This window comes from Theropithecus gelada, chromosome 20, assembly GCF_003255815.1.
Source record: "Theropithecus gelada isolate Dixy chromosome 20, Tgel_1.0, whole genome shotgun sequence".
NCBI lineage: Eukaryota > Metazoa > Chordata > Mammalia > Primates > Cercopithecidae > Theropithecus > Theropithecus gelada.
In genome coordinates this window covers 60051335-60062930 of record NC_037688.1, presented here as the reverse complement: position 1 = coordinate 60062930, position 11596 = coordinate 60051335, and the positions used below count along the sequence as shown (strand labels likewise).

Here is an 11596-nt window from a genome sequence, read left to right as displayed (position 1 = left end):
TCCTGTCCATAAATCAGTGTTTGTGAACCACTACACATGCATATGCAACTAAATGCACGTAGGTATACACACCTACGTATTCAAATCTATACTTTACCTACACATACCTATGCATAGCAAAAATGCCATGCATTTGCAGCAAATATGTTCACATCGTCCTAACACTGCCTGCAGGTACAAACATACATTTACATACTTGTTTTACTTCTATGACAAATTCACAGGCATTCAGAATTTATAACTAAACTGAACACAGCACAGGTGAGCATTCAAACACAATCATTCCACAGCTATATATTCAAACTTCCTCATGCACATGCGTATTTATCTAACATCAAGAATAAAGTCTTCAATCTTAACACCAAAATAAGAGTAGCAAAGTCACCAAGAAGTTGTGAGCTGCATTTGCGAACCCTTCAATATATTGCTGCTACTCAGTCACTTGAATAGAAGCTCCCAGGCAGCCAGAGATGGCACCAGGGGAGTACGTGTGTCTGCGATTACCTCCCGTTATATTACTGTCCAGCTAAATAACATTCAAACATGACAGCTGGTTGTGGACACATCTCAGGAACTGTGGAAACAACCCAAGCAGCCTCATTTCTAAATTCCTGACCTCTGGATATCAGTCCCAGTATGCCATAAGAAAAAAATAATAAGGGCATTTCTGTGGGCTGTTTCTAGTCAACTCGGTGTGTGCCCATGCATATGCCAGAATACATAGTAATAAAAAGCTGGTTAAAGGCTGGACCTTTGCAATACTGGCTATTTCCAAGGAAGAGAGCTTTCAGGTGTGCAATGCCATGCGCACTTTGGACTAACAAGCAAAGCAGACCTAACTTCACCTGCTTCATGGTCTGACTTAGATAACAATGTTAACAAATGAATATCTCAGAGACCTTTAAACAAAATCTGACATTTTCAGTGACTCTCCCACCATGAATCCATCACTCCCTTCAATGTAGATGTGTTAAAAATGTATAAAAGGCATATTCAAAGACCAAAATCTTATAGTCTTTTGCCCAGGGTCCCTAATATGTGCATTACAGAGTCTATATACTTTTAGCTCCTTCCATCTTTTAGGAATACGTGATCATATATATATGAACAGTTCCGGGTCTGATCTGAGCAGGTTGTCTCCGGTGTAAACCAGAGCTCCAGAGAAAGGAGGGTAGACATATTGGTTTGTTTGCTGGGGAACCAAATTGAGACAGACTCTACACAGATGTGATAGTGACAACACTTTTTGCCCGCCTAAGTGAGCCATAGAGTCGTCCCCAGAGCTGCCGGTGCCTTTAAGAAGACTCGGTCTTACGGATCTTCTTTTTCCCCAGTGGGCTCCAGTGGTGCCCGCAGCAAAAGGCAAACTTGCCTGGCTCATGGGGTGGAAGGGAGGATTGAAGAATGCCGCGTTGGGTGGGTGCTGAGAGAGCGCCAGAGTGCGCTACGGGCTTCGCTCCCCTTCCCCTTTCCTTAACCCTTCCCAGAGCGGAGGAACCGGGTCGTGCTGCAGCGCCCAGGAGCCGGGGCGCTGACTGTCCTCGTCTCCCGAAACTTTGCGCTGAGAGTGGGCTTGACTGGGCAGGGCCGAGCCGACTGATTGACCCGGGAAGGAACAGGGGAGGGCGGGTGAGGGAAGAGAGACCCTTAGCACCTCGGGTTTCTAGCTCAGGCGGCGGTGTGCAGCTGCAGGAGGGAGCTGTCCCTTCAGCATCACGGACCTTAAAGCCTAGGCGTTAGGACTGCGGAGGCGGGGCAACAGGCGGGGAGCTGTCCCTTCAGCACCACGGACCTTGGCGCCCCCAGGGAAACCAGCCGGCCCCCGCCCCAGGACTCTGTCTTTTCTCCAGTTTGAGCGGGGGTGTCGGGAGCAGGCGGAGAGCTTTCCTGCGAGGCTGTGGAAGCAGTGAACACTCTTCTCAGCGGCTCGCCTCCCAGCAGTGCTATTTTTTGCCATCCGCCCTCACCCCCAGCACACGCGCTCGCACACACACGCACGCACGCACACACACACACTCACACAGAGACCTCTCTGGGTTTCTTTGCCTTGAGTCTCCCGGGGCTGTGAGAAACCAGGCGCATCTCAAACCGAGCTGGCAGCTCCAGGCTCCGGAGCCATGCCCTGCACGGACCCTCGTCTTTACCAAGCTCCTGAGGAATGAAAGGAACCCAGGGACCCTCAGAAGGCAGCAGTGATGCGGACCAACCCCCAGGAGCCTGCACCCTTCCGAGGGCCATAGGCGACCCAGGGAACTGGAGAGAGCTCCAGACAGGAAATCCCAGCTTTCCCAAAGTCCCTGTGGATGCTGACAAAAGGAGACTTGAATTTTGGAAGAGCCTGTGCTAGGTTACCCGGCTGCAGAGTGATTTTCCCCTCCGGCACTGACTCTCCCCCTCCAACCCCCAGCCGTCCAGAGTACCATGAAGAATTATGAGGATGTGTGACAGAGGTATCCAGATGTTGATCACCACTGTGGGAGCCTTTGCAGCTTTTAGTTTAATGACCATTGCAGTGGGCACGGACTACTGGTTATATTCCAGAGGTGTGTGCAGGACTAAATCTACAAGTGATAATGAAACCAGCAGGAAGAATGAAGAAGTAATGACCCATTCGGGGCTGTGGAGGACGTGCTGCCTAGAAGGTATTTACAATTTCGTCTCAATGGCTCTGAATAATCCAGTTCTGATATTTTGGTGGGTGTTTGGAGGAGATGGAAGTGGTAATGAGGAGAGAAGAGTAGTTCAAATTATTGCTGAGAATGTGCAGGTGCCCAGACTCTGTTAACAGCAAGACTGACGCCATGTGGGCTAAAGGGGTTGGGTCTTGTTGATTGTTTTTAGTATAAGCTTCATGAGATGAGATTTTGTCACACTCTAGGCAGCTTCTGCAGTTTAGAAAAGTCTTCAAATCCAAAATCCCTAGGCATATTGTCAATTGCTTGGATCTCTGGCTTGAGATGGGGTCTTTAACTCTGCTTAAATTGGATTTTGAAGGGAGGGGGAGGGAAGGGAGGAGAAGGGACAAGATGAAGGAAGTGAGGAGACAGAGAGAGGGAGAGGGAGAGACACAGAGAGAGAGAGATCCTGACCCGGTCTGGCACATTCTGAGCTATTTCCTTATTTCTCAACATAGACTTATCAGTTTCTCCTGAGTTTGCTGTAACTAGATATTGTCATGAACTTCCACTGCCAATCAGTAACAGGGTAACATATGTAAACCCCTACTCCCACCCACACCCTATGCACACATTTTAAGGAAAAGAAAATCCTTATTGATACATGTTTTATTAGTTTGCATCACAACAAAACTGAAGTCTTGGTATTTTGTATCCACCTGTCTTCATTCCTAAATCATTCCCAAATTCAAAACAAGGTATTTCCATGACATTTACAAAAGACTGATTCTCCAAGAATAGCAGTTCGTCACTTCTAGTTCTGAAAATTAGGGGAGTAGTTCTAAATTATAATGAGGAAGACAGAACAATTTTAAAATGTAAAGCCCTTTTGTAGCCTACCACACTATTAAACTTGCTTTTGCCACACCAGAAGTCACTCTCAGCACCAGTAGGCAATGCTTGGATATCATTGGGAGTAACTAGAAAGATAAGGAAGAAAATCAAGGCTCTTTGGAGCCTACATGCCTGAGGGAAGTCACTGGATTAGAGGGGCAGTAGGGGTTTTCTTAAGCTTCTGAGAAATCTGTGAAGCTTGTCACCGTCGTGGGCAAGGAAGTCTGGGTTTCCTGTATGGTCCCCTCCCCTGCTTGCCATTGGTTCTTCACACTGCATTTCCACTGGCTGGCATTTGTCAGGGCTTCTTGAGAACTTGCGTTTATGTAAATCGCTTAGGAAATCATGCTATGACATCACTTGCCAGTGTAATATTGCATCATTATCTGGCCTTCTTCCCATGTCCTGACACTTTGAACAACTGCTCTCCTGACTGTAGCGCTACTACAATTGATTCTGTTTCTAAAACAAATTTGCAACTGGTGGGAAGCCCATGTAGGAAAGGGCTACCTTTAATGCAGCAAGGATCATGTGAAGTCAGAAGACCTGGGTAATGCTGCAAAGTATCGCTGTGACCTTGGCTAAGACATTTACCCTCTCCAACTATCAGTTTATTCATCTGGGAAATGATACGTTTGGATTAGGTGGTCTTGAATTAACACTGTCTAAAGCTTATACTGTATTCAATGCATTGACAGAAATTCTAGATAATTATTTCCTAAACAATGACAAAAGTCAGATATTTGTGAGTATTTGTGATTGTGTATGGTGAAGTCATTTACCTCAGGGAAATTCCATATTTTCCCTTTCTTATATCGACTATAAGGAACTGAATTATCTTTTGTAAAACTGATTTGGTGGATGTTGCAATATCTACACGGTTCTAGAGATGGCATAAAAATTCTAAGGTTCCTCCAAGCCAAAAATGGCACATATGGGTACTGTGCTTTAGCAATTTCCAATTCTTCTGCCTCTGGGAATCAAACCTGAAAATGCACAATTGAAAATGAAGTTTGACTTCGCTCATTATGATCTATGAAAAAAATATATCTATAAGAGCAGAGGTAGGACCTAAAATTTCTGAACCCTTGCTAAGAATTTCTCAACTGATGGTTTCTCTTTTTTCCAACATCATGTCCTACACCCACAGTTTGTACAAGGAATTAAAACCCCACCCAGGCATTCTGTAGGCTTAGTGGGAGAAGTGAGAAACTGAATCAAGAAGAAATTGGATGAGTTGAAGACATATCCTTGGGCAGGTGAATTCTATCGAGAAACTGTGTTGCAGTCCCCATACAACTTGGCCTGACTTTTGTTGTTGTTGTTCACTTTTTTGAAGTATTAAATACAGTAAGATGCACAAATCACAGTGAATCACAATAAAATATTACCTATGGCTGCACCCATGTAATTAGCACCTAGATGGGTCCTGGCTGAAATTTGAAGACAAGATTTGTTGCAATGTACTAAACACATCAAGTGTTTGAGGAATTTGCAGAAGCCTCTGATTTCTGCATGGGAAGACACATGCAGTTGGTAGCATCCATTCCAGGCATTTCCGTCCTCTAGTAGAATGAAGATGGACAGTCCTTTCCCATTCAGTATTTCTTACCTACCCCTGAGCCTCAACATCCTCATTTTCTGGTCCTTTAAGTGTCAAGGGAAAACTGGGAGGTTTTTGTAGCTCCATTTTCTTAGAGGTCAAATTAGAAAAGTTCGTTCTTCTGTACTTTTTTAAAGAGCCATGAGACAATGTGATTATTTTATCCAAAAGAAGAGAATGCCAAGGAGAACATGACAGCTGTCTGCAAATATCTGAAGGGCTGTCATATGAAAGAGAGATTTGAAATGTTCTGTGTGGCCTCAAAGAGATAGAAGTAGGAGCTAGAGGAAAATAGGTTTTACCTCAATATAAATAACTATCCAATGTGGAATGGGAAGCTTTGGGAGGTGATGGGTCTTCCAACACCAAAGATATTCAAGTTTAAGCAAACTACATCAATTGTTTCCCAACTTGGCTGGTCATCAGATTCTCATGAGGAACTTTAAAAAATTAGATTATCAGGGGCTCCATAACTAGATTCTGTGCTTCCATAGGTCTGAGGTATACCACGAAAATCTGAGTTTTCTAAAGGTGCTCCAAGCAATTATGATGTTAAAACCAACATGTATTGATATTTGCACTGGGCCTGAGGATGACTATGTGTTATAAGGATGATCACGTCACTCAAGGAGGAGAAGGATGTTTCCAGTTTTCATTTCTGTAGGTAGGTTATATCCTTCTCCTTCTTGAGTGACATGATCAGCCAAACCAAGTTTACTTTGTAGCTGAATTCGGCCCATGGGCTGCCAGTTTTGAGCCTTGTAAATTACCTAAATGGCATTTTTAATCCAAATTTCTGATATTTTAATATTTGACTCCTGAATTACTCTTTAGTAGTCAATAATCACTTTTTCAACCCTCAAAAAATACCTAAGAAAAGATAAGCTAACCTACCAGAATATCCGTTGCGTTTAGCACTTAATATGTGCTCACACTGTTCTAAGAATTTTGAAAAATTAACTCTTTCATCTTCAAAGAAGCTCAGTGGTGCAGATACTATTATTACCCTCATTTTACAGATGAGGAAACTGAGCCCTGGGGAATTTACATAACTTGCCCAAGGTCACACACCTAAACTCAGCAGGCAATACTTAACCTTAGTCATGCTGCCTTTCTGAGTATTTGCTAGAAAACATTAATTCATGCTTTGGTGGGTAGCCTGCTACTGGTACAAACATCAGCTTGTGAAAATGCCCAGGCACATGGGTTTTTCCATTCAGAAGTTTCAGATTTCAGAACACTCAGTGTGCCTGTGCAGCATCAGCAGGGACGCAGGAGCCACCAGACACACACAAACTCAGAGGCAGCAAAGGACATGCTTTGCATGGAGAGACAGTTGACCTGTGTAGAGACACCTACACTGGGAAACCAACACGAACACCTGACTGATTATCTGGAAAGCACGGGAGGCATTCACAAAGTAGAGCCCTAACCTGCTGCATGTTTTCAATAGTGGCCTGTGAATTTGAATGAGAACATGTTCAATATGTGACTGCCTCATTAGGAAAACCTCGTGAAGTCCTGGAGACAATCAAAGCGATGTATTCAGATAGCAGAAAGACCACCAGACTAGTAGTGAGGAACCCTAAGTGTTCATCCCATTTCCATCACTAACAGTTATGTGAATTGTGAATGTTATTTTCCCTCTTTGGACCTTAGTTTACCCAATTCTAAAATGAGAACTTCAGATAAGATTAGGGAGTAACAAATCCAAATGTTTGTGTAGATGAGGCAGCTAATGTAAAGTATGAAACAAGCATTTCCCAATCCTTTTAGCTCAATTCTAAGCAGGTTGTAGGTGGGTAACAGTAGATTTGAGAAGATGTATGGTTACTGAAACTTGGTCTCAGTATGGGGCAATAGGGAGTGGTGAGGACTGTGGCAAACTGGAAAGCACAAGCCCCATCTGAAGGATGACTACTACTTGGCTTGAGTTGACATTTACCTTGGAGAAATGGACACCAAGTGTGGCCCAATATTCCAAGTAAAGAAAAGCCAGATGTAAAATCTCTTGATTTTTAAAATGCAGGCAACTCTTTGAACTTCTTAAGAATACGATACTAGCCAAACCAAATTTACCTTGTAGCTGAATTTGGCCCCTGGGCTGCCAGTTTTCAGCCTTGTAAATTACCTAAATGACACTTTTAATATAAATTTCTGATGTTTTTATATTTTATTCCTGAATTTTATTAGTCAATAATCACTTTTTCAATTCATTTAAAAAATACTAAGAAAAGAAAGACTACTTATTTAGGATTTTAAAACAGGGAACTTAAAGTTATGACGAAGAGGTACAATAACTGATATTTCTGCTACAGATGGACCAGGATGACATCAAACATCTGGCTGGAAAACTGGGGGGAAAAATTAGCCAGTCATTAGAAGTTCTCCCATATTTCCAAATCTCCAGATGGTTGACTTTTTCAGCCAGATGGGGTTCCAGCTTTATTTATGTGTTTGGAAACCTTCAGGGAAGCTGCAAAGATGTGGTTGAGGATGGAGGTGAGGAAGAGACATAACATTTATTAAGTATTCTCTGTGTGCCAAGCCCTGTGCTAGGTGCTTTTGTACATGTTAGCTCATACTTTTCGTATCTCCTGTCTTCCCCCAAGTAGAATATAGAATCTGTAAGGACAGAGATTCTTGTCTGTTGGGGTACTGCTCTACCCCTAAAACTTAGAAACAGTACCCAGTCATCACTTCTGCACCTGCAGTCCTAGATTTAATGCTACATCCTCCCTTAGACATGGGTTCAGAATGTGCTGGAGTTCTCTTACTCTCTTCCCTACTCCTGACCTTCTCCCAGTTCCTTTTTCTGTATTCTTCCTCCTTGCCACTAAAGCCTGAGAGCCAGATGGAAGAGAGAAGTGGGCTGGCGTCTTAAGGCAGGATGGGTGTGAGTGACCCTGACTGTGTTTGAGGGTTGAGTCAGGATTGGGCAGGTGGTAGAGGTCGGAGTATGAACATGACTAATAGTCATGGCGCAATGTGTCCATAGCACCATACTGGTTGTTAAAATGTTAAAATACTTTCCTATGTCTTGATAAACAACATCTGGCCCAAGTCTTCCACGAACTCCCCACCACCACTGCACCCACCCTAGGCCTTACTGGGGCCTCTCAGATCCATTAGGTAAAGGGTGAAGACCCAGCCCCACAGATGTCATTGTGACCTTGCTCTGGCCCTACAAAACCATTCATTCTGATTGTCTGGTCTTGTGTCCCACTGGTTGTTAAATATTTTAAATCTCATTCCTAGTCTTATCATCATTGTTGAAAAGAAACTCACTCCTCTTCTTTCTTCCTCAAACCCAATCTTCTGCCTGACTGTGGGATTCCACCTATCTTAGGAAGTAGATGCCTTGAAAATACTTTCAGTTGTTTCATTCTCTGAAATTTTATCTTCTGGATTAGAATAAAGGCAAGTGACCTTCATTCCAAGGTTGGGTGACCAGTATAGGTTATATGTATGGATAACTAGTGTGTGTCAAGAAAAAAAAAAAAAAAAAAACAAGAAATTAGGCAAAAAGATGACTGTGTTCTTTTACTGTTCACATAGAGCACAGTGAAACAAGCTTACCCAAAGGGTCATCTGACCCTCTAGGGAAATGCAACTTTGATTGACTTAGCTTTTAGTACAGATTCAGGCCTGGTTGCTACATGGTTAGATATTTACTTGTAGAAAACTGAGAAAATGTGCATAATTTTTTGTTCAGTAGATGTGCATGTGATTTTCATTCATTAGAGGAGACAACCCCAAGTGTTGTGGATTTATTCTCTCCTCTCCTGAATATTAATCAGTTTTATATTAATTTAGTGATCTTATTTCAAAATTTTTTTCACTGAAAAAAATAGAACATCCCCTTGGAACTAGTTTTGTCATTCTGCTGGCTTCCTCATTGCTGAATTGAACAAAACTTGACATGAGCTCACTATGTATTTTAGGAGAATTATGTTTTTAATAATTTAAAATTTCTTTGACATATGGAGGCATCGCCCAATGAAAACAATGTTTCTGAGCTTAAACAGAAGTGTAGAAAACCACAGGTTGTTTTAATTTTCTCCCATCTCATAACCCTGCCACAGCACACTTTTTCAACGTAGGAACAAATAGGTGTTTACTAAGTTAATGAAAGACCACAGAGAATACAGGATATAGCAGGGGCTTTTGGAGCAGGTGGACCTGGGGGCTTATGTGGATCCTGTTGTTTACTGATTGTGAGACCATGAAAGTTGCCTACCCTCTGAGCATTAATTTACTTACCTGTGAAATGGGGGAAATAAAAGTAGCAAGTGCCATCAACTGTTTCTGTTTTAGTTCTTGTGTTTCCTTCATTCCTTCTTACCTCTAAATAACATGTTGACCATTAGTTCTTGATTTATGCATTTCTACACAAGATCCATTTGCTAAGACAAACAATAAGTTAGCTTTCTTATACAAGTTCTCTCCTTCCTCCCAATACTTTTAGTTCCTGAGTGAGGTACCTGTGGCTCCAAGAAGACTCATTCATAATGATTGGGCGCTGGATTGGACACTTGCTTAAGCAGCATGGCTGCTCATGTGCCCACATAGCAAGGGACTTGGAGGGAACACAGACCTAAGAGGAGGCATGGGAGTGGAGCAGCCTGCTTGGAATGGTGAAGCTCTGTGTGTGGACTGGATCTGGCAGTGGGTAGCTGAGCTGCCGCCATTGTGTTCATATCTCACCTGAGAGAGCAGCCCATTAACCAAGAAAACCCTAACCCGGCTGCACAATGTTTGTGAAGATGTTGCCCTATACGAGGCTGCCTGGCCGAGGGGTAGAGTAGGGGCTGAGTTAGCCCACACTCCGCTCACCAAACCATGCACCTTGGTTCAGAACTGAGTCTATCCAGAGCGGGGAGGGTCTATAATAAATGTTCACAGGGTACTGTATGGGTCAACTACAGTCTCAGCAACATGGGGCTGTACGTTTTCAGTGGAAGGAGCCAGGCAGGATGGAAAAGACTAGACCAGAGTCAGAGATTCCACACCAGGAAAGGAAGTTGCAGTGGGAAGGTACCATAGGACCCTCCAATAACCAATACATGTGACTCCGCAAGACAGTCAGCATGCAGATCCATGCTACACAGAGTGCCTGGCCATTGATGTCAGCCAGAGAAGCAGTGGCAGCAAACAAGAAAGGTTTACAGTCTTGCCTGTCTAAGTGAAGTGGCATGTTGGCCTTTTCTTTTTTCCTGCTCTCTGCAGAAACATACATACAGAAGGTGCTAGTATCTAAAGGAGGAAGGAGCAGGGATAGTGATTTGAATTCAACATGCAATTTGAAATGTTAGACAAACTGGAAGTTTTAATAACCAAAAGTGACTGGGAAGTTATGAAATCTGCCTAAACTGTCATTAAATAAACAAAGGATTTGATATAACACAGTTGAAAGCCAAACTAAAACTGGTGCATGTTTATATCCCACTAAATTGAGAACCATCAATAAACATAAATAATGTCATCATGCTTTGTCTCAGAAATTTTAATAGTTGAAAACTCTGCAGGGCACAGTGGATCACATCTGTAATCCCCGAACTTTGAGAGGCCAAGGAGGGTGGATCACTTGAGCCCCAAAGTTTGAGACCAGCGTGGGCAACATAGTGAGACCCCCATCTCTACAAAAAATACAAAAAAGTTATCCAGGTATGCTGGCATGCTCTTGTAATCCCAGCTACTCAGGAAGCTGAAGTGGGAGGATCACTAGAGCCCAGGAGATTGTAGTTGCAATGAGCTGAGATCATGCCACTACACTCCAGCCTGGTGATAGAGTGAGACTCTGTGAAAGAAAGAAAGAAAGAAAGAAAGAAAGAAAGAAAGAAAGAAAGAAAGAAAGAAAGAAAGAAAGAAAGAAAGAAAGAAAGAAAGAAAGAAAGAAAGAAAGAAAGAAAGAGAGAAGAGAGAGAGAGAGGGAGGGAGGAAGGAAGGAAGGAGAGAGAGAAAGAAAGAAAGGGAAGAGAAAAGAAAGAAGGAAGGAAGGGAGGGAGGGAGGGAAAGAAGGAAGGAAGGAAGGAAGGAAGGAAGGAAGGAAGGAAGGAAGGAAGGAAGGAAGGAAGGAAGGAAGGAAGGAAAGAAGGAAAGAAAGAAAGAAAAAGGGCCAGGCGCGGTGGCTCAAGCCTGTAATCCCAGCACTTTGGGAGGCCGAGACGGGCAGATCACGAGGTCAGGAGATCAAGACCATCCTGGCTAACATGGTGAAACCCCGTCTCTACTAAAAAATACAAAAAACTAGCCAGGCGAGGTGGCGGGCGCCTGTAGTCCCAGCTAATGTAGTCCCAGCTACTCGGGAGGCTGAGGCAGGAGAATGGCATAAACCCGAGAGGCGGTGCTTGCAGTGAGCTGAGATCTGGCCACTGCACTCCAGCCTGGGCGACAGAGGGAGACTCCATCTTAAAAAAAAAAAAAAAAAAAAAAAAAAAAAAAAAAAAAAAAAAAAAAAAAAAAGAGAAAAAAAAAAGGAAAG

The 11596-nt window shown here is 43.2% G+C and overlaps 1 protein-coding gene across 1 annotated transcript in view; it reads left to right on the top strand.

Annotated features, from left to right (window-relative positions):
• Positions 1-1150: 1150 nt before the first annotated feature.
• CACNG3 (calcium voltage-gated channel auxiliary subunit gamma 3) overlaps positions 1151-11596 on the top strand; it is a 110775-nt gene continuing 100329 nt past the window's right edge. The window contains exon 1 of the mRNA XM_025370489.1: positions 1151-2642. Within this exon, the coding sequence (XP_025226274.1) occupies positions 2432-2642 (211 nt within the window). The 5' untranslated portion in view covers positions 1151-2431. The remainder of the gene's footprint in view (positions 2643-11596) is intronic.